The 23689-nt window shown below is 38.4% G+C and overlaps 2 protein-coding genes across 17 annotated transcripts in view; both read left to right on the forward strand.

The window, feature by feature from the left end:
• The window catches only part of LOC113113450 (supervillin-like), a 46097-nt gene extending 39217 nt beyond the window's left edge, over window positions 1-6880 (forward strand). For 8 of the 15 annotated variants that reach the window (XM_026279650.1, XM_026279636.1, XM_026279701.1 and 5 more), the window contains 11 exons: window positions 9-156; window positions 624-921; window positions 1203-1357; window positions 1437-1548; window positions 2090-2297; window positions 2489-2622; window positions 3011-3166; window positions 3265-3408; window positions 3547-3668; window positions 4013-4168; window positions 6107-6880. In XM_026279650.1, the coding sequence (XP_026135435.1) occupies window positions 9-156; window positions 624-921; window positions 1203-1357; window positions 1437-1548; window positions 2090-2297; window positions 2489-2622; window positions 3011-3166; window positions 3265-3408; window positions 3547-3668; window positions 4013-4168; window positions 6107-6193 (1720 nt within the window). In that variant the 3' untranslated portion in view covers window positions 6194-6880. Of the gene's footprint in view, window positions 1-8; window positions 157-623; window positions 922-1202; window positions 1358-1436; window positions 1549-2089; window positions 2298-2488; window positions 2623-3010; window positions 3167-3264; window positions 3409-3546; window positions 3669-4012; window positions 4169-4428; window positions 4496-5135; window positions 5229-6106 lie in introns of all 15 variants that reach the window. The other 7 variants (XM_026279641.1, XM_026279736.1, XM_026279726.1 and 4 more) reach the window with 5 other exon arrangements.
• A 539-nt stretch (window positions 6881-7419) lies between these two features.
• Window positions 7420-21893, forward strand: LOC113113526 (NACHT, LRR and PYD domains-containing protein 1-like). 2 transcript variants are annotated; one of them, XM_026279760.1, is made up of 24 exons: window positions 7420-7531; window positions 8241-8313; window positions 8655-8798; window positions 8938-8958; window positions 9387-11079; window positions 11312-11395; window positions 11695-11862; window positions 15343-15426; window positions 15582-15749; window positions 15825-15986; window positions 16294-16374; window positions 16451-16507; window positions 16686-16838; window positions 17057-17215; window positions 17403-17471; window positions 19174-19257; window positions 19347-19433; window positions 19640-19789; window positions 20109-20267; window positions 20415-20495; window positions 20601-20750; window positions 20886-21044; window positions 21136-21234; window positions 21335-21893. In XM_026279760.1, the coding sequence occupies exons 2-24, from the start codon at window positions 8295-8297 to the stop codon at window positions 21531-21533; spliced, it is 4230 nt and encodes a 1409-aa protein (XP_026135545.1). In that variant the 5' UTR covers window positions 7420-7531; window positions 8241-8294; the 3' UTR covers window positions 21534-21893. The 2 variants fall into 2 exon arrangements, with proteins under 2 accessions (XP_026135545.1, XP_026135556.1); XM_026279771.1 differs by lacking the exons at window positions 20886-21044; window positions 21136-21234; window positions 21335-21893 and having other exon boundaries at window positions 20684-20741.
• Window positions 21894-23689: the final 1796 nt, after the last annotated feature.

Here is a 23689-nt window from a genome sequence, read left to right on the forward strand (position 1 = left end):
GTTTTTAGGAGCGGTCAAGGTCGTCCAGACTGGGCCATATTTGGCAGACTGACCGAACATAATGAAACATGCCTTTTTAAAGAGAAGTTCCTGGACTGGAGAGATGCTTGTAGACTGTCACCTAAGGATGTCATCGAACACCCCTTCCAGCAGAAGGTGGGTCTCTGCGTGTGTCAGTATCTGCTGAAAATCTGCAAAACGGAACAGGGAAAAATTTTTATTAGGATGGTTGGGAAGTGTGAGTAATGTAATGATTCCTATAATGATTCCCCTTCATAATTGGTTCTAAACCAACACTATTTTTAAGTGGTTTTGAAAGTGTCTTCTGTTCACCAAGGCTGCATTTATTTATATAAAACGTTATACTGACTTCAAACTTTTGAACATGAGTGTGTCTAAGACAGAAAACTAAACTACAATATTAAACATACAAACACAATAATAATCACACCATACAACTATGTTAAAAAAAATTCAGTTGTCTTCAATTCATTGGGTTTCATGTATTACGTTGAAAAAGGATGTTCTTGATTCCCATCAAGGTTCTTTGCTGTTCTTCTGATCATCAACTTTTCTTTCCCATTTTTTTCCATTTTCTTTATCCGCTTTTCTTTCCATCTCAGGAGTCTCCGGGCACAGATTCTCGTCCTGAGTGCCAGGCGTTCAGCGCCTCTCTGATGCTGCCGGTCCTGCTTTCACCCATCAGCACAGTTCTGGACGGTCAGAATGTGGGTCGAGGACACGGTCCGGTGGAGAACAGCTCGGACGACTGCATGCGCTCTCTGGAGATCAGCACCGTTTCGGTTGATGTCTGGCATATCCTGGAGTTTGACTACAGCCGACTGCCAAAGCAGAGCATCGGCCAGTTTCACGAGGGAGATGCTTATGTAGTGAAATGGAAGTACATGGTGAGCGCGGCAGGTTAGTAACGGCACTGGAGCAGATGAACTTGCAGTACATTATGCAAAAAATATATAGATCTGTTTGTTTAGTGGAATAGGATGTTTTGGATTTATTTGCTGTTGTTGTGTTTTATTGTGCTGTTCTGTTTCATTTTTTTTTTTTTTTTAAGCCATTACACTTTTTTAGTACACTATTTTGAATTAAATTATACAGCAAACGGACTAAGGGGGAAATATAAACAGAATGCAATACACTACCTTTGTATAGGCTGGTATAAAGATGTGTGTGTCCGTGTGCAGTGGGCAGCAGGCAGAAGCCGGATCAGGTGCGCAGTGCCGGTCCCGGCAGGGAGAAGTGCTGCTATTTCTTCTGGCAGGGCAGAAACTCAACTGTCAGTGAGAAAGGAACGTCTGCACTCATGACTGTTGAACTGGATGAAGAGAGAGGAGCACAGGTAAGATGAGATACTGGACTAAACACACTTGACTGCTTTCTGCTTCTCTCATTCACTAATTTCTGTGACTCATATTCAGATGCAGGTCCAGCAGGGGAAGGAGCCGCCCTGTTTCCTGCAGTGTTTCAACGGGGGGATGATTGTGCATTCTGGGAAGAGAGAAGAAGAACAGGAGAACATTCAGAGTAGGAGTATAGCGTATTTGCAACACTCCTGTTTAGTTTTTTTATATTTTTTGGTATGTTAGGAATAATGATGGGTAGTAACTGCTCCATATAAGCTGGATGATGTAATCAGATTGATGTAATCAGATTCCTGAAATACTGCATATTGTTCACAGTATGTGCATTTTTGTGCACATGGGTTACCTTACTAATTTTGCAGAAATGTTCAAATATAACCAGAGCACATAGTGTAGCAGTATATCCCACAATGCAATGTACTTGTCCTTCCATTGCCTTGTCACATGTGGACCAGAAGCAAAAATTATTTAATTTTTTTTAAACCATATTGGATTAAAAATACATAAAAAGCCATATTTGCCATATATAAATTGAATGTAATGTGCTTATGTGAGAATAATATAGTAACATAAAACATTAAGCATTCTGTCATGTGTTCCAGTTTCAAGTACTTTATTAAAATAGTGTACTGTGCAAGAAGCTGTATACCAGCATTTTTTTTTTTTTTTTTTTGTGCACAATCATCCTTGTGCATTTTTGCCTGTTTCAGATGACTGGCGTCTGTACTGTGTGCGTGGTGAGTTGCCTGTAGAGGGCCATCTGCTGGAAGTGGCGTGTCACTGCAGCAGTCTGCGATCACGCACATCAATGGTCCTTCTGAACGTCAACAAAGCCCTCATCTATCTGTGGCACGGCTGTAAAACCCAGACACACGCACGTCATGTTGCTCAAACCGCTGCAGAAAAGATCAAAGAACAGTGAGTCATTCATGCGTTTTTTTTTTTTTGTGCATAACTTAGTTTTTCTTCTTTACAAATATATACTTAATACTATAAGATTAAGTTCAGAGCATACGGTAATGTTCAAAAGTTTGGGGTTCAGAAAGATGGAAAAAAAATGCATTGTAAAAATTTTATATGATTAAAAATTTGACTCATTTGTGTTTAAGACGGCCACTGGAGGCGGGACTTCACAGCAGCTGTAATGTTACCATTCATGAATGTGAGGAAGGTGGCGAGCCAGTGGAACTCTGGGAAGCATTAGGCAGGAAGGACCGCAAGGCCTACGACTGCATGCTTCAAGGTACAACACACCAATGGAGATGCTTGTTGTGCACATGTATGTTCCTCATTCCAAGATCTCTCTGAAAAGGGGAGGTCGTGGCCTAATGGTTAGAGGAAAAAATTAGGGAAAACATTAGGGAAAAAACCACTTAATGCCACTTAATAAAAAAAAAATGATTATAACAAATACATAATAATGAGATTAAAAGGTTTTATTTAAGGCAAAAAGTCAAAATGATCTCCAATTGAATATTTATTCTCAGAATTTTTTCATCTTTTTTACTTTTTATCTCATTTTTTTTTTTTTTTTTTTACCTTTTAATATCATAATTGTGAAAAAAAAAATCTTGCATCTAACATCTAAATTTTTTTCTGTTTATATGTCAATATTTCTCACTTTTTTTCAGACCCTGGCAAGTTTAACTTCACACCGCGTCTGTTCCAGCTCAGTAGTTCTTCGGGTGAGTTTGTGGCGCAGGAGTTTTTCAACCCGTCCAGAGCTGCAGACCTTGTTTGTTCCCTGCCGTTCCTGCAGGAGGATCTGTACTCTGCCCCTCAGCCAGGTAAAAAGAAATGCCACATGAACTCTTTCTCTCAGGCTGTAAACAATGAATCATAAATAATTATGCGTGTTTTTCTCCCTCTCTGTGTCTATTTGTAGCTCTGTTCCTGGTGGATAACTATCATGAAGCTTACCTGTGGCAGGGCTGGTGGCCGCAGGATACTGAGAGTACCGGTTCTGCCCTCATCCGCTGGAACTCAGACAGGAAGTGCGCTATGGAAACTGTGTTGCAGTACTGCAGAGGTGATTGAAAGCCAGTCATCCTTTCAGTCGTCCAGCAAATCAGAAACATGAATTAGCAACTATATGCTGCTTCACATACAGTTTCTGTTCCACTTATGCTGTGAATACAGATAAGTGATGCCTCTCTTTGCCTTGCAGAAAAGAATGAGAAGAAGCCTCAGAAGTCATATTTGATCCATGCTGGATTGGAGCCTCTGACCTTCACAAACATGTTCCCCAGCTGGGAGCACAGAGAGGACATTGCTGAAATCACAGAGAGGGTGAGATGCTGGACATGGGTTGTATTTCTGTCAGTGATTCAACCCAAATTTGAATGACGGAAAACTAATTTTCGGTTTTGGTCAAACAGTTTTGGAGGGCCACAATCATTGACTGAAACCGTGACTTTGATCAGTGCATTTAAAGGGATAAAATGCACAAATGCCCAAAATAAAAATAGTTATCATTTAATTTACTTTTTTTAAACTTTTTTCCTATTAATTTCTGATTCATAAAATATTTTAGAGTTTTGCTAGAAACTTGAAAAATATATATTTTTTTATACATATTTATACACAAGGTTTTACTTTTTTAAAAAATTAAGTATGTGTGTGTGTGTGTGCAGGAGGCAGAGGTGTGTAACCAGATCATTCTGGTGGAGGATGTTTTGGCCCGTCTCTGTCAGAGCATTTATCCTCTAGAAACACTGCAAACCCGTCCCCTTCCCCACGGCGTTGACCCGCTGAAACTGGAGATGTACCTGACCGACGAGGACTTTGAGGTAACGCAAAACACTACTATGAGAGAGATCACCTGTGCATCTTGGGTTGTGAAAATCACATTTCTGTGAACTTTTTTTATAAAATCTCTATTTTAAAAGTCTATTTTCTACTACCATACTGTATATTGATTTTTCATTTCTTTTTTCTTGTAAATGTAAAATGGCAAATAGAAATGACTGAGTAGGTTCCTTAACCCGTGAATAGTTTCTTAAAGCATGATGTGACTAGATACTAAGAATGGATTGTTTTGCTGTTTTAGGGTTGTAGGGAATTCTAAATGTGGGTGAGTATCTCAGATATGGACTGATGTCATGGGGAGAGATACAGTATGTTTCTATGACACTATTTCCTGACAGCCTCACATTTATGCTTTGTTTCTCGCTCACTTTGGGCTTCGCTTGTCCAGCTGAATCCTGGAGAAATCTTTGAACAAATCATGCATGCACAGTGTACACACAAACGCAGATTTATTTTCACAAGCTTTTTTTTCCAGTAATACTTTACATGTTTCTGATAACATTTTACTGAACACACTGTGTTATAACTAGGTGTGACATGATAAGCATGTTATAAATCTAAATCTTCCATGTTAATGTTACACAGATAGTGATTTGCTGTGACAGAGCAACCAAAGGTCACTCATTTTCAGTGAGATTTGGCCATTGAAGGAGAGTAAGACACCTGGACCAATGCACATTGGCAAACTGCCAACTGTGATAAAATTCATACACTTGTGCTTTGTCTGTTTTTTTTCTTGAAATCTTTCTGTGGTCGTAATTTAGACAATCACAGTCAATGTGCATATAAAGTCCACCAGTGTTTGCAAACCAGTGTTCCCGTCCTAAATTCAGACCATTGGTTGAATACATTGTTCACTCTATGATTGGCTTGTTTAAAGTTGTCTCTGCACATTAAACTGTAATAAGTGAAAGATATTTAACACAATGTACATCATTTCCAATCTAGATTTCTGCACAAGCAGCAGGAAGGGCATGCTGAGTAGCCCTGCCCACTGTCAATTCTGATTGGTCCAAAGTCTCTCTCCTCTTATCTGTATATGTGAGTTATATTTTTATGATTTAAACAAAATGTGCCTAGCTAAGACACAGTGTTACTGTAAACCTTTTTTTCTCCTTCCTTTTCTGCAAATGTAATATTCTGCAATCAGATTGTGTTTTTGCACATATACACTACCATTCAAAACAATGTGGTCAGCAAGTTTTTTTTTAAAGGACGTTAATACTTATTCAGCAGGGATCTATTAAACTGATCAAAAGTGACTGGAGCAATGATGTTGAAAATGAATCTTTGCATCTCAGTCATTTTAAAATATATACATTTATATTCACATAAAAATCTGATATTTTAATATCTGTTTTAATATACCGTATTTTCCGGACTATAAGTCCGGTACTTTTTTCATAGTCCTTTTCATGGTCCTGCGACTTATAGTCAGCTGCGAATTATTTCTAAAAAAATTATTTGACATGAACCAAGAGAAATGAACAGAGAAAACATTACCGTCTACAGCCGCCAGAGGGCGCTCTATACTGCTCAGTGCTCCTGTAGTCTACACTGAAAACATAGAGCGCCCTCTCGCGGCTGTAGATGGTAATGTTTTATCTTGGTTATTGGTTCTAAATAAATGCAACTTATAGTCCAGTGCAACTTATGTTTTTTACCTTGTCATGACATATTTTTGGACTGATGCGACTTATACCTAGGTGCGACTTATAGTCCGAAAAATATGTTATGTCATAATATTACTTTTTATTATTTTCTTCTGTTTAATCGAATTAATGAAGCCTTGGTGAGCATAAACTTTTTTTAAAAGGCATTTTGAAAACCTTGCCAACCCCAAAATTTTGAAAGGCAGTGTATGTGTATCCTGTGTGATTCTCTCTTTTCACTCATTGCACTATTTTCTGTGTTCTCAGAGAGTATTAGACATGAAGAGAGAAGAGTTTGACGCTCTGCCTGGATGGAAGCAAGTGAACCTAAAAAAAGCCAAAGGACTCTTTTAAAAACCTGACTAAAGTCATCATGGTGACAGAACTAACACAGTCCATTTCCTCCATTTTGACCTCTTTCGGGTTAAATGAGGTGATTGTGCAATGAGAACAGGGTAAACGGTCAGGTCAAAGGTCACTTTAGGATTTACAGATGCACCTGCTGTGGCGTCCACTTTTGTCTGTGGAGATGATGTCTGTGTGTGTCTCCTCACCACATTCATGTACATGAAATCAATTCTCTCCTCTTCCCATTCGGTCTGGGTTTTTGTTGTAATGTGTGTTTATGTTTGATAAGTCTGCTGAATAAATGAAAATTATATAAACTTTGTAGCAAGCAAAGAAATAGCAGAAAATCCTGTGTGATCACTCTAAATGTTGTCATATGTCTTAGAATATTCCTTTTTGATTCAAGAGGAGTTTACATGCTGCGTCTGTATTTTTTGTGTGTTCTTCTCGTGTGAATGGGTGTTGGTTGTGTTGGTGCCGGTCTCTTTTTCTTGAGGTGTGAGAGACGTCAAGTTTGTTTGTATTTCGAACAGCATGGAATAGTGGACAAGAGAAAGAAAAGATATTAATTTAAATGTACAGTATAGTGCCTTGGTTTTGTGTACAGTTTCTATACCAAACACACTGGTCTGCATTTCAGAGACTTTCTTTGTGATAAACAAAATAGTGAATAAAGAAAGCATATTAAAAGTCTCTCTTTTTTTGTCTAATTTTATGTTTAACTTTTTACTAATTCTTGGGACAAAAGAAGCTGCAGAAACTGAAAATATATTGGTCAACACAGATTTACAACAATATTGTCATGTCAGATATTCATTACACTGGAAATTAGAAATATATTCTATAAAGAAAGAATTGATAGCATATGGTTGTTTGAAACTGATTGAGACAAATAATATATATAATTTAATCATACATACTAAATCCAGTAGCTATTTTGTCTTTCCCGCGTTATGTCTTCAGCTGGCTCCTGGTGTCTTTACACAGACTGTTTAACGCGGTTCAGAGGTGACAGAAATGCATTTACACACCAATTACTAGTATACTTTGATACTAGGGTCTGATCTGGGTCAGAGCAGGCATAAGTTTTTACACAGGATTGCGAGTTTACCTCTGAATTTTGGAGAAGACCGTCTTAAAGACAACTTTACTGTTTGTTTGTTTGTTTGTCTGAGTGAACGCTTTCATTTTCAGTATAGACTACAGTTCGTGACAGAAGCCCAGAATGATGATGTCAAGGCGGGTCACACTTGAAATGAAAAGTAAAAGTATTTTCCTCCTGGGCATCATCATTTCAGGACAAATGCTCAGGGACACAGCGAAGCTACATGTAAATGTGCTAAGGTAAGACTTTCTTGAGTTTACAACTATTAATAATACAAATCATTTCCCAGTAGCCTAATAAATATTTTATTAAACATCTCCATCGACAAAGAGACGCGAAAAAGTTCTTCATGACGTTTAACGGGTGCATTAAAAACGAATTATAACATTTAGCCTTTATTTTACAATTTGCTCAACACAAAAAGCGAAACTAAAGTAAAAAGCACCACTAAAAAAAAACATTCAACCAGCTCGTAGCTTTCAATTAATTTGTTTCAAGAAACGTTTGTTGTCAGCCATAATTCACCATAACTATAAGATCATTTTACATAATCCAACGTTCTTTTTGTACTGTATGTAGTCCTTGATTTGACTAGTTCTTCACTCGTAAATATAACCTACTACTGTAAAATCATAACAGGATCGCAGTCTTTCAGACTCTATGTGCCATTGTTTACTGTATAACAATGCTAGCTGCTGCTATATTTAGTACGCTTTTACGTGACAGCTCTCGTAACTAAGGTTACCATTTTCATTTATTTATTTTTTTGTCAAGGAGGGAAGTATGAGCAAATGATTGTGATTGTTTCCGAACTCATTTCTATATAGAGAACTCATTTGGGAGTAAAATGCCGATAAATAATGCTAAATTATAGAACGCAAAACATAAAATATCTCTTGCCTTTTCCCATAATTGACACTTACATGACATCTTGCCTATTTTCTTCAGGTTGAGCTGGTCATTTCAGATTACAGGAGTGCTCAGATATACTGAAGACAGCAGATGGATGTCTCTAATAATGGTAACTTACAGTCACACATGAACAATACTTTACTGCGTGCTCTTCAGTAAAAGAACCAGAATGCAAAAACATATGCTTAGGGCTTCACCTAGTGGTAGTCTTAAAGAACTTAAAAGAAGACTTCACACGAGACAGCTTAATTTAAACAGCTTAAGCTTATATATATATATATATATATATATATATATATATATATATATATATATATATATATATATATATATATATATATATATATATTTTTTTTTTTTTTTTTTTTTCAACAAGATAAGGTCTGATTTGCATGTAAACTATGGCTAAAAATTACCTTAGTGATCTGTCTTTCCTTTCGTTTTCCACAGAAGACAAAAAAGGAACTGTGGAGCCTCATGATGCTGTTTCTAAAATCAGTATCTGTGCCCAGAATGGAAGCATTATTTCAGCACCTGTGATACAGAACTCAACAGTCACTGGAAATATTAACATTGCTCTTAATTACTTCCCAGGTGTGTGTGTGTGTGTGTGTAAGCATCTCTCTCTGCTGGTGGACGTAGCACAGCAAAACACAACTGTAATACAACTCATATAATTTTATACTTTTTAAAATATTTAGTTTTAACTTAAAGTTTATTGTTTCTGCTATAGGACCTGAATCTGAAGTCACAGGTTTGTAAAAATCTACTTGAATTTACACTAGCATGTGAAATTATTTGAGATTATGTGAAGTGGATAAAATTCACATTAGTACATCTGATAATGGTTCTCTTTCTAACATTCGTTTGGTATCACACTAAGGGTGTGGCCGAATGTTACTCCCATCGTTGTTAATTCCACATACATCTGAAAAAGAAAATTTTGAATTTGTAATCAAAATAAAGTACAAAATGTTACTAGAAAATAAACAAGAAAAGAAATGGAACGTTACACTTTTTGTGATTTAAATTATTTTAGAACTCAAGTTTTGTTTTTCATACTGTAGGCCCTAGAAATGAAATCATAAGTGTGTATATGTATTTGTTTATGCTGCTGGGTGAAATAACTGTGATCTAAAAAATTTAATAAGACAGCTGTTTAAACCCTTTTTTGTTTAACAGATACAAGCACATTGATCACCGAATACAAGAAGTCTGTGCTGTCCAACTATGTCTACATTACAGAATACACCTCCCGTGCCGGTGAACAGGTGCTGCTTAATGACCGCTACACTGAACCGCTGATTATTCAGAAACACAGAGAAAAGAAAGAGCGAGAGAATGAGATGTGCTCCAGAGGGGAAAGATTCTTCAGCACCAGAGAAACAAACCAAAGAAACCAAAACATCAGGCTTGATCAGCTTTTCGGCCCAGAGAATGACTCCAAAATGGTGACTGGAAAAGCTGTCATTCTCCAAGGTGATTCTGGAAGTGGGAAATCAATCACTGCGCAAAAGATCATTCTGGATTGGGCCTCTGGAGAGCTCTATGCTGGACTCTTTGATGTAGTGTTTCATCTGAGATGCAAAGTGCTCAACGGGCTCTCTGGTGAGGTGAGCCTGCAGGATCTCCTGAACTGTAGTTTAGCTCCAGAAGAGATTGGTCAGATCTTAAAAGACATACCACAGAGGATCTTGTTTATCATTGATGGTTTTGATGAACTTGTGCTTCCAGGAACCGAAGAGTTACTACCTCCAAAACCAGACATCAAATCCCATTCACAGGCCATTGTTTGCTCTCTTCTGAAAGGACGTATGATGAGAGAGTCCTTCTTGCTAGTTACTACGAGATCCACCTCTGTAGACAAACTGGAGAACGTTCTGAAAAAGCCACAGTGCTTTGTGGAGATCATGGGATTTTCGGAAAAAGGAGTGAGTGAATACTTCCGAAAGTTCTTTGAGGATGAAGAGTTTTCAAGTCAAGTGTATGAGCAGATGAAGATACATGAGATGCTCTACACCGCTTGCTTCGTCCCTGTCATCTGCTGGATCGTCTGCACAATATTCAAGAGAAAAGGGAAGAATGGTGTTGCAACTAGCGTGTTGACGACAACCACATCCATATTTGTTGATATTGTGCTCACACTCTTGAAACATCACAGCAGTTTGAATCCGCATGACGAGCTCAACCTCCTCAAGAACCTGGGTCAGCTTGCAGAGAGTGGAACGCCAAAACGCCAAGTCCTTTTTTCCAGAAACAATCTTCCAAAGGCAATCTCAGATTTACCAAACATTCCCTTCCTGTGCAAATTTCACCAGCAAGAGAGAATTTATATAAAGGAGATGTTTAGGTTCTTGGACCTCCACTTTCAGGAGTTCTTCACCGCTCTCTTCTACATGTTAACAGACAAGGCAGAGGCGAAAATAAAAGTCAGGGAGCTACTGGAATCAGTAGGCTATGGGAGGCACAATATGCAACTCTTACCTGTAATAAGGTTCCTTTTTGGTCTCTCGAACAAGAAAGTGAGCCGTTTAATCCCAGGGGAACATACAAAGTCAACATCTACCATTATTCGCGCAGAGCTGGAGATATGGATCAGCAAAGTTATAGAGAAGAACATCATGGATTCATTTTACATGAGTGATTTCATTCTTCATTGTCTGTATGAGCTGAATGATAGGAACATACTGAAGAAAGTCATGAAGCTGTGGGAACGCTCAGGCATTAACATCCACTGGTCTTTGAAGGAGGTCGACTCTCATGTCGTGATGTACTGTCTCCAGTATTCTTCACGCATTATGACTATGGAAGTCAAAAGCAATGCGAAAGATCTAAAGATGCTTCACCCTGTGCTTTGTAGGTGTACAAATTTATGGTAAGTGACTTTCAATTACATGCTCTTACAAGCAGGGCTCTGGTGATACCATTCAAATCCAATGGGATTTATTTAGTATTTCAAAGAATGCCATCACAGTAGTGTCCATAAAAATGTTGTTACCATTATATCATCTTATATGCCATATATTCTCATTATTGTTCTCTTTATTATAGTATAAGAGGTTTGGTTTGCAACATGAATACTGATTTTGTCATTTATTTATGTGTAGTTTGGATTTTGATTCAATATCTGACGGTGATGTTGACCTCCTGACATCAGCCTTGGGGAGAAGAAAGAACGTGGGCTATTTGACGTAATGTTCTCTTGCTTGTGATTTCTATGCATTTTCTATGCTTTATATCTGTAAATGCAACAATGCCAAAGTTCTCTAAAAATTTGTTTAGACACTAAATGGCCTGTTCAAACCATAATCTGGTAACTAATTTAACTGCTGCAGTGTTGTTATAGATATTATGTTCTTTATATTTATGCATCCACCATAAATCCATGTTTTACTTTTAGAAATAATAGAAAAGAAGACAATATGGTGAATCGACCCATTATCTTGTGCTACATCATGATTAGTGAAGCAGTGTTATGAATGCATTGCAGTATGGAGGATGGAGCCCTGTCAGATGAAAGTGTGCAGAAGATCCTGGAAACCCTCAGTGGACAAACATCAGTGGGTAACATTCGGCTGGTGATGAGGAACATCAGCAACGCCAGTGTCGATTTAACCATGAACTTTCTTGTTAAACAGTTGACGGAAAGAAAGTTCAGGTAAACCAGACACAATAACAAACACAAACAGGCAGCTGACAATGCATGAACATTCAACATTTAAATGCATGTTAATATAGGCAAATTTGTACATGAACATTGGGAACATACTGTATGCGTACGTTTACATAAAGGAAAACTTTATTTATGTAGCACCTTTTTAAAAAAGAGTTTACAAAGTGCTTTACGGAAGAGATATGAATGTTGCATTCACAGAAAAACACACACATTATATTAAAGAGATAAAACAAAATCCAACAACGTAAGGGTAGGTAGTGACTTCTAGAAGGGTAGGTGAACCACACACACGCACTTAGGGGAATCGATATCTTCGGAGGCAATCCTTAGAGAGATAGTATAAGAGGAGTTAGTCCTAATAGTAAGCATACAGGAATTATCTTGCCGCGAACGTGACCGGATGATGACTGATGAGTGGATGATGAGGAGCAGGTGGTGATGACTAGTATTCAGGTGAGGGTATGCGCTGTGATTGTGTGGAGGTGGAACCTGGCGTGTTTGTAACAGTACCCCCCTCCCCAGGGCCCGCTCCTGAGGGCCAGGGACCCCGATGACGGGGTGGACGTCCTTTTCCCATGGGAGCTGGTCGGTTGGGGTGAATGGACCCTCTCGCTCTCCCAGAACCAGTAGTCAACTGCGAGAACATCTGAGAGCTCTCCTGACCAGGGGAATAGAGGTGGCTGGTAGCTGAGTACGCACTTGAAGGGTGTGAGTCCGGTGGTGGGTTGATGGAGGGAGTTCTGTGTGTACTTGGCCCACCCCAGGTATTGGTTCCAGGAGTTTTGGTGGCCATGACAGAAGGTATGGCGGAAGCGTCCGATCTCCTGGACCTTCCTCTCCGTCTGCCTGTTTGACTGTGGGTGATAGCCAGAGGACAGGCTGATGGCCACACCTAGGAGGGAGTGAAACGCTCTTCATACCCAGGAGATGAACTGGGGGCCCTGATCCGACACGATGTCTTCTGGAATGCCGAAGTACCTGAAGACATGGTTAAACATCAGTTCTGCCGTTTCCATGGCAGTGGGTAGGCCCTTCAGAGGAAGAAGACGACTTTAGAAAATATATATAAAATATATCCACAATTGCTAGTATACATGTGTTATTGTCAGAGGGTGGAAGGTCCGTGATGAAATCCACCCCTAGGTGTGACCACGGGTGGTTGGGAATGGGCAGAGGATGGAGTTTGCCAGTTTACCTTCTGACATCCGAGGTCATGTTGGGCCACCAGAAGCGTTTCCGTAGCAACGAGAGGGTTTCATTGACCCCTGGGTGACCAGTGCCAAGTGATGTATGGGTGGAGTGGATAAGTGGAGTGCGCTGTGTCCTGGGGATATACTGGTGTCCTGGTGGGCAACCCGGCGGGGTGTTGTTAGGAGGTTCGGCCGGAGGAAGAGTCTCAACTGACCAGGTGATAGGAGCGACCATGACCTTATCCTGGAGGATGGGGTCTGGGTTTTCTGACCTTTCTTCGGGTGCATAACATCTGGATAGAGCATCGGCCTTTACGTTCTTTGCTCCTGGGCGGTAGGAGATGGAAAACTGGAAGAGGATGAAGAATATTGCCCAGCGGGCCTGTCTGGGGTTGAGTCTCTTGGCTGCTCTAAGGTATTCCAGGTTCTTGTGGTCAGTGAGAACTTGAAATGGATGTTTGGCTCCCTCCAGCCAATGTCTCCACTCCTCCAGGGCAAGTTTGATGGCAAGTAACTCCCTATTCCCGATGTCATAGTTTACCTCCGCTGGGTTGAGTTTCCTGGAGAAGAAGGCACATGGATGGAGGCGGCTGGGAGTCCCCTGAGGCTGTGAAAGGACCGCTCCCACTGAGGCGTCCACTTCCACTACGAATGGTAGATCGAGGTCTGGATGTACAAGGAGTGGGGCGGTCGTGAAGGCTTGCTTGAGGGCCTGGAAGGCCTCGGTGGTGGCAGGAGTCCAAGACAGAGATTTGGTTTTCTGGCAGAGGAGGTTGGTTAGAGGTCTGGTGATTGTGCTAAAATTCTGAATGAATCGTCTATAAAAGTTGGTGAGGCCAAGGAATCGTTGCAGTTCCTTAATAGTGGTTGGAATGTGCCAGTCCCTAACTGCACTTACCTTCCCCTCGTCCATCCGGATGCCACTGCGGTCGATGATATAACCAAGGAACTGCACTGAGGGTTGATGGAATGAACACTTCTCTACTTTCAGATAGAGCTGGTAGTCCCTCAGGCGTTGCAGGACCTCCGCAACGTGGCGCTGATGTTCTGCCAGGCTCCGGGGAGTATATCAGGATGTCATCAATGTAAACTAGGACGAACTGGTGGAGGAAATCCCGGAGCACCTCATGTATGAAATCCTGTAATACAGAGGGGGCGTTTACAAGCCCATACGGCATGACGCAGTACTCATAATGGCCAGTAGGGGTGATGAAGGCTGTCTTCCACTCGTCCCCCTCACGTATCCGGATGAGGTTATACGCGCTGCGGAGGTCCAACTTGGTGAACACAGTGGCACCACGGAGATGTTCCAGGGCCGCTGGGACGAGGGGAAGTGGATACCGGAATTTCTGAGTTATCTTATTTAAGGCTCGATAATCAATGCATGGCTCACAAACCACAGAGTGAATCTGCCCACAGTAATGCTTTGCCTTGCAATTGGGAAATGATGAATGCTACCTTAGAGCGGTCCGTTGGATACGAGAGCGGTTGCATCTCCTGGACCAGTGAACACTGAAGCAGGAACCCGCTGCATTCCTCCGCCGAACCAGAGTAGGGCGTCGGCCTGGCCATGGGACTGGCGTGCACGGCAGGTGAAAGAGGGATGACGGGATCGGCGGAAGTGCTCGCTGGTGGTGGGGATGCTGGTGCCGACATGAGTGTACAACGGAGTGCATCAACCAGGTCTTGGAAGGGATCTGTGAGGCTCATGCTTGTGTCTCTCTGTGCTGGTCCGGTTATCTGTTACGGATCACTCGGGAGACAGAGGAGTAACAGATGAAGTTGTTTATTAAGACACAAGCAGAGGAGCAGGAAGTGAGGAGTGGATGGGCGTTGGGATCCGTGCCGGGAAGGTAGTGACTTCTAGAAGGGTAGGTGAACCATACACACGCACTTAGGGGAATCGGTATCTTCTGAGGCAATCCTTAGAGAGAGAGTAGAAGAGGAGTTAGTCCTAATAGTAAGCATACAGGAATGATCTTGTCACGAATGTGACCGGACGATGACTGGGTGCGTGTGTGTGGCTTTTATGGTACAGCGCTGATGAGTGGATGATGAGGAGCAGGTAGTGATGACTGGTATTCAGGTGAGGGTGTGCGCTGTGATTGTGTGGAGGTGGAACCTTGCGTGTTTGTAACAACTACATGCATTGTAATTATTAAAGTTTATATTAATGCTTTAACAGTCTTAGATGGACAGGCATACTGTACATACAATCTTTTTCTGTATGTAGTTTTTTTTTGAATAATCTTGGTTTAATTTGATTTCTCAGTTTATGTATTGCCAGTCAAGCAGAAAACATGGACAAGAGTCTTTGCTCAGAGTTCACTATTGAAAGAAAAAACGATTCCTTCTGGTAAGTGAATTCATATATCATATTCATTCATGAATTCATTCCCAGTTAGTATTTCATGAATTTATTCACAAAAAAATACAACATTGTGTAACTTAAGCTCTTGAAGATACATTTGTTAATATAAAATAATTAATAATTGCTTTTCCTCATTTCAGGTTTACTGTTGGGCACTCAAACGGGCATCAGGGTGAAATCTCAGGAGAACCTGGTCTTTGTTATTATCAGGGTTTTTCAAAAATATCCTTTGGTCTTTGTCCTTTCTCTGCAATACCCATGACTGACTTACTCAAGACATCTCAAAACCTCAGAAGCTTCTCAGACATGTAGGATCAGTTCTGTTAATTTCCCCATATTGTTTTATTATTATTATTTGCTAACATTTGTGCATTTGTTCCAAGGAAAAACACTGAGTTTGATGCGAATGTGGATGCACTGCTGTCTTTCCTAAGTCATGTTCCTGGTTTAACTGAGGTGGACATACAAGCTGAGTACCTCACAGATATTTGGACTTCTAAGATTCTGTCCTACCTTCAAGTCAATCCAAAGATTCCTCACATAAAGTAAGAGAAGACAATGTTTGCATATTAAGATTTAATCTCTCAATAAATTACGCTTATGCATTTAGCAGATGCTTTTATCCAGAGTGACTTACAGTGCATTCAGGCTGTACATTTGTGTGTATGTGTGTTCCCTGGGAACTGAACCCACAACATTTTACGCTGATTAAGCAATGCTCTACCACTGAGCCACAGGAACTTAAATGTACAGCTGATTTAAATGTTAATTTCTTTGGCTTTAAATTTACTATTTAAATTAAGTTCACTAATTCAGACTAATTTGTTTTGTAACACATTTTTGACCTTTTAGGTTTCATTTGAGCAATCTCATGATTAGTGATGAGGAAAGGGTTTGTTCAACATTTTCGGTCTCTAGAAAGCCATTTGAAGAGTAAGTCATTGTTTGTTTTCCTTTGACTTAATTTGTTGGTGTTGTGTTAACTAACTGTTGGTAAAATCTATTGCAGGTTCGAGATGCACGACAGTGAAGAGAAAAATGCATCATTGATTCTTGCAATGGACAGGTGGGCTTATGATATAGCGTTAAAACTCATGCATAAAATATCCTATGTTCTTTTACTTATTTATTTTTTATTTTATTTATTTTTAGTATTTATAAATTCAAGACAAAGAAATGTAAATTCATAACCATTTTAAATCCTAATGTGTGTACATTTACTTTATGAATATGAATGTTTCCAGATCTGGTAGCAATGGAGAGTCGGTACATCCACATCGACTGGACAAACCGGCACTGGTGAAGCTCATTCTCAGTTTCCCTCCTCTTAAAGGATCTAGTGCCAGTTATGAGGTTCTTTTCAAAAGGCTTTACCAACTCATTCAGTTGACAGAACAGTGAGTTTTGAATTAATGAATGAATTAAACTGACTTCAGTTATAGTATTGTTTCCAAGTAAAAAATTGAAAATTCTTAATTTCCTTTGATAACATTAAGTCATAATTTCCAATAGCATCGATATCAGTTTACTTCAAACAGGGTGTTGAATACAAGAATGCATGATTTGGTACAGTGGCCAGGGGAGAATCTTCTAATACATGGATTCTTTTCGCTAGAAGCCCAGAGCTGGATGAGCATATGGATTCTCTGCTGCTATTCCTTCACTCTGTTCCCGGTCTGAAGGAAGTAAAAGTTTGGCTAAACAACCTGATTGAGAGCTGGGCGGCTGGTCTGTTCGCCCTCTTCCTGTCTTGTTCTAGCTTACTTCACTTGCAGTAAGAATAACCTGATGTGTACAAGATGTTCAAAGATGTACAATGATGCAAATACCATTTTATATTAATATGGTGGACATTCAGTACCATGGTATATATCATGGTACTGCCGCAATGCATTTGTATGGAAATGGATGTATATGCTTTCTGTACTAAAAACTAAACTATATAAATTCTCTTTTGGTAGATTGAAAACCAGTATGTCTCTTGTTAGTGATGTGGAGAGTCTGGATATAATGAGAGATGATGGAGTGAGGTAAGATAGTACCGCCGGTCCCCATACACAGTTTGCATAGGGCACATTTACGTATATAATAAACAAATTTTTATGATGAACACAGTTTGCACCATCCCCCCATCTGCGCCCGCACCCGATCTCGCTATCACCTCCTGTTTGCGGCTTAATACAAATGATCAAAATAATTAATGGACAACTAGGCTATATCTGGGAAAAGACATCAGAGCAGTCTGGTGTTCTGTCGATTTGTCCTACCCTGTTAGATTTTGCTAGTTCAAAGGTAAAGCACTGCGGTCACACTATCTGCGCCTCAAGGTTATTGCTCATCTACTCGTAGTAGATTATGGTGCAAGCTGTACAAGATGCTACAGTCGTCTTATTTAGTAAATCCTCATTTGGTTGTCATTTTTATTTATATTCATATTCATATTTATATTCATGGCCTTCTATTTATGTTTTCACCATTTATTTTACTATAATTGTAATTTTTATATAAGCATTTTTTGGTTCATATTATACTTTTTCCTTTTTTATTTAAATTAATGCATCATTTGGATTATGTTTTGTACAACTGCCTTTCTACTTACAGTTAACATTATTCCATATAAGTTGGATCCATGGATTTTCTTTTTTTTTTTTATCACGTTTTAAGTGTTATAAGTACATTTTATCATTCAATCTGTACCTGCTATTGTACGGGGTATCCTGTTTATGTATAGAAAATCAACATAAAGTGAGAAAAACAAAACAAAACAAAAACGATAAACCAAACTGTTTTCATGTCATTTCACTGTTTCATTATTAAATAATTGCATGCCAAAATAAAGAAAATCTTTAAAAAATGTTGTCTTTTTCTACATGTTTCCAAGTACCACTGTGGTCATTTTCATATTATTTTACTGTATCATTCTTTAATAATTGCATGCCAAAATCATGAAAAATAGTAAAATTTTCACTCTATAGTCAAATTTTAAAAAATTCATAAAGAAATCTAGTCAAATTGTTTTCTGCAAACTCCACCACAATCTTGTTCTACATGTCTCCAAGTACCACTGTGGTCATTTTCATATCATTTTACTATATCATTCTTTAATAATTGTATGCCAAAACCATGAAACATGCTATATTATTCACAATTTATTCAAATTTGAAAATTCATTAATCAAATTGTTTTCTGTTTTCTGTAAACTCCGCCAAACTCTTGTTCTACATCTCCCAAGGCACCGCTGTGGTGATTTTCATCTTAATTTAGTGTAAAATTGTTTAATAAATGCTTACCAAATAATTACCGATGCTATCTTCTTCCTTACTGTAAATACATTTAAAAAAGGTCAAATCAAATTGTTTTCTGCAACTCCACCAGACTCTTGTTCTACATCTCCCCAGGTTTCACTGTGGTGATTGTCATCTTACTTTACTGAATAATTTTTTAATAATTGTGTACCAATGTCCTGACCGATGTTATTGACATTGCTATATCCCCATAGAGACAAACCTGTAGGCTTTTATTTACTTTTGGCTGGCTTTGGTATAACCATGAGGTTTGGATATTGGCTCTGTATTTGACATTACGTTTGGCTTAGTGAATGTCTTGGTAATTCTCCTGCCTTGTGTGTGCGGTTTCTGTGTCTTTGACCCACAACATGAACAAGCCGTGACTTACAGGTGAATTTTTACTAATATTAATACACACATTTGCAAAAAAAAAATGTATACACAGGGCTCGGTCTACAGAAGAGATATCAGATGACAGTGATGAAGATGGCATGTCCCCTCCTCTCAGAGACTGCAGCGATGAAATCAAGTGAGAATCATCTACTCTTCAAATCATTACTTCCCTTACAACACCATGCTGTCTGATGAGAAACTTATTAGAGGCTATGTGTTTTTCAGCCAGAGTGATTCTTATGAACTGGACAGCGTGGAGCGTGTTGTCTGCTCAGATATCAGGATGTGGAAGAGATTATCAGGGCAATGCAGGTAACATAAACTGTTCAACAGAATGTTATTTTGTGAGATGAGTCTATTTAGAACAAATAAGATCAGTTAGGAGTGGTCCAGAAGGCAGTACATTTCTTACAGTATCAAAAAACATTTGTGTAGCAAATAGGAACATTTTATTTCACTGTTTTATGAATCTTTGTGTATGGTTTTGCTGGCCAGCTCAATTTCTGTTTGTATTTCAGGGTTTCTTTGAAGTGCACCAGCTCCAGTCCCAGGACAAAGTCGCTGTTCTCAGAGATAGAGCTCATCCTGTCTGAAAACTCAGAAAAAACTAGCAGTGACTGGAAAAACTTTCTAAAAGCATATATCCAATGCAAAGGGATCTCTATAATGTAAAAATTGTTGCACTTTATTTTACAGTACGTGTACTAACATGTACTTATAGTGTACTTACAGTGTATTTATCTAAGAAAGTTCTGGTAATACAAGGTAACTACATGGGGTAGGGTTAGGTTTAGGGGTAGGTTCAGGGTTAGTACCTAGTTATTACATAGTTATTGTAATTACTATAATAAGTACATAGCATGTACATGAGGAACAGGACTGTAAAATAAAGTGCTACCGTAAAAATAATCACTGGATATTTTGGTATTTACCATGAAACTGAATGTTAAATAATTATTTTGTTAATCATTTTCCATGCAATAACAGAAGTCCTACATTTGAGGAGAGTGTGGATGCTCTGCTGTTGTCCCTGCACTCGATGTCTGCTGTGAACGAGGTGCGACTGACCACCGACAGACTGACCGAGAACTTGGCTGTGAAGATCTTCTCCATGTGTCACACAGCTCCCAGTCTCCATAACATCTGGTATATATTCATTATATTTTAACATAACAACATCATCATCATCGTCATCATCATTTTATTCTCTTATACTGGAAGATCAACTTAAAGCAGGCAATGATCAGATAGCAAAGTACATTTAAGTACATTTTTTAAATATCAGCCTGTCAGTTTGCAGGTGGAGTACAGTAATACACACAGTGAGCTCAGTGTGTGTTCCTCTCTCAACATCACCAGAAACACAGACTCCACGTAAGTTTATCCCTGATGGTACTCGTTGTAAAGAAATTACAAAGATTTCTAATATAACCATAGAAAAATTAACTTGGGACTTATCTCGTTGTCTTTTATTTCAAGCTTGACAGTCGACATTCAGTTGGCCAGTAATAGCATGATTGAAACATCTCCATCATTCATTTCATTCATATCGCCATGTTCAGAGATATCTAAACTGGACGGACAGGAACTCTTTGAAACTCTTGGCATCCTTAAAGGTTTAGAAGATGGGTAAGGATTCGTCCATTTCATTATTTACCTGAAAATTAATTGTTTGTTTCTAGTTAAACACTTACGTTTCTTTATTTGAAAATTGCATTGCATAGTATATATCCCTCAAGTTTAATTATTATTCCCATAATCTAGATGTGAAGAGCATGAAGAGCTTGTGGGCGATTTGATGTCCACCTTGCTCTCCGTTTCTGGTCTGCACAAGGTCAGACTCAAGATCAGCAGTCTAACGGAGAACTGGATGAAGAAGTGTCTGTTCTTAACTGAAGTCTGTCCCAGTCTTCAGGAGATCAGGTATCCGGATGTTTAAAAGAAATTGCTGTTTATCCTTGAATGCAATTTAATTAAAAATTGAAAAAATGGTATTGAAATGTTAATGTTTCAGATTTGACTGCATAGAAAGTGGTGGCTTGTTGTTGGAGGAGGTAGAGAGGATTCTGCAGAGCTCTCAGATGGATACCGATTGCAGGATAATTATCACAGGGTCTGTTCTATAATACTACTTAACCATTTAATATTTCTAGTTTTATTATCCCCTATTGTTCCATTAATGGTTTAATAATTGATGTTCAATCTCTTTGAAGGATGAAGCGCAGTAAAGCCATGAATGGGTGCACTGCAGTCATGATGGACACATCCAGATCATCATCAGCTTGTGATCAGAAAGTGAAAGTCAGCTTTTTCAGGGACTCTCTCACAAGACGGTTCACAATTGACAACATTGAGACAGAAGACACTAATGATGACGACCCTGAGGATGAAGACATTATCTTTTATTATTGATGAATGCCAGAAAATGAATCCAATATTAAGATTGTTTAGTAAAAATACATAGTTCCATATATTTCTATTCATCTTAATATTTTGAGTGACAGTTTTATTGTCACAAAAATCTTTAGCTTTACTAAATGTTATAAGATGAAATTAACGAGGGATGTCATGATATAAATGCTGAATACAGTGTGATCACAGGAGCAGCTACATGTGCCCTTGACACTTTAATGGTTCCTTTGACAACTTGTTGATTTTGAAACAATAAGATTTGTTAAAGTAATGACATTTATTAGCCTACTTTTTAGGCTATAAAAAATTAAATTGAAAGGCATATTTAGCTGTAAATTAAACAAATATTATACCAAGAATAACATATTTGAAAGGTTAACCTTAGTGCTATCAATTAATTAAAAAATAACTAATCAATCACACATTTTTTATACAATTGTGATTAATTGCATATTAATATATTTATTAAAGTTTTTTCAATTCAAGTTTATTTGTTACAAAGCAACTTTACAGAAAATTATGTTTGTACAATATTTAGTAATAGCTTATAAGTGATGACTGTCAGTTTATGCACGTATGACAGGATTTGTAGAAAAATTAATACAAGACGTAGTCAGACAGATGATGAACAATTTTAATATTATTAATAATTAATAATTATTATATGATGCAGTCACACTTGTAGCAATATTAGTTGGTTCTGTTGTTGATTCAGGGTTAGCATCATCTGAGGTCCTCTGATGGTCAGCATCATCTCTTCTCAGGTGTTCTGGATCCAGACTGGAGCTTGTGTAAATCCTAGCAAAACATAGAAACAAATAGAGACATCATTAGCATCAAAAATTAATTGTTTGATTCTAGTTAAACACTTAGTTTCTTTATTCTTTATATTACTCATTGGCTGCAGCATCTTTTTTTCTAAGTTCTAAAAAATACCGTATGCGACTAGGCACGAATTTAGATATTCATCTAATTAATCCATATGCACGAAGACAATACAACCTTTTTGTCGCCCTTTTTGATTTAAAGCTTGATAAAGAGAGCGCAAGTTGCTGCAGCTGCGAGGAGGACAGTGATGCACGCGTACAGGAGTGACACTTTGTACAAAAAAATAAGTTTAAGCTCATTAGCGTTAGGGTTACAGAAAGGTCTGATTTTTTTTCTTTTTACAATGACATTTGAGTTCATGATTTTAATGTTATTGTTTCTTGTGGCAGACTATAATGAAAGACGGTTGATCTTTGAATAAAAATGTGTTTAGTTAAGGTTTGAAATTCATTATCTTTTATTATAGGCTACGGTCTAATATCATAAGCCCCCCATCCCGTCACCCAAGACCGCAGACACCCCCTTTAACCCCCCACCCCCCTGCTGTAGCGGATCTGTTTATGTGGAAAATCGAACGCGCAGCCTTTCAAACTCCATTTGACAATTAACTTTGGAAAATTATTAATTACATTAAAAAGTCTGCTTTTTATTTTGATAGCACTCTATAGCCACAATAACAAATATAACTGATAAGCCTTTATGGATCCAGTGAAAAATTTAATATTATGCACTGATACACTACACTGAAAATATAGTAAAAGTGATATGTTATATTAAAAAGTACATGTAGTACAACTTGAAGTAAAGAGAATAATATGAAAAGTGAGTACAACGGTACAATACCATTATATGTATAATATGAATAATACCATAAATAACTGAACAATGATAGATTAATAATTGCAAGAAGAATATGTAATATCAAGGGTGGAGTAATACAGAATAGACAAAAATGAAGAATAAATTAATAGTAAATTATAGAGTAAAATAAATAATTGTGAAATTATTATTACAGTCCCCCCGAACAGTCGATTGAGTACCTCGAGATGTAAATTCTGAACTCAGTGAGATGAACTTTTTTTAACGGAGGAGCTGCAGTACCATTTATTATCTTGAACAAAAGATTTCTTGTCATGAACCTTAAGAGAACTTTTATACAATGATTCCAGGGGCCTTAATGCTGTTTTACATGCCTCTGACCAACTCGTCATGCAGTACCGAAAGTGCGGAATTGTCATCGCATTTAGATATAAATTTGATGCATCAGGAAGTCACTCGCCACTATGGCGCCCTCCATGGAGAAGCGAAGAAAAAGGTCTATAGATGCA

Source organism: Carassius auratus, chromosome 2 (genome assembly GCF_003368295.1).
Source record: "Carassius auratus strain Wakin chromosome 2, ASM336829v1, whole genome shotgun sequence".
NCBI classification, from domain to species: Eukaryota; Metazoa; Chordata; class Actinopteri; order Cypriniformes; family Cyprinidae; genus Carassius; species Carassius auratus.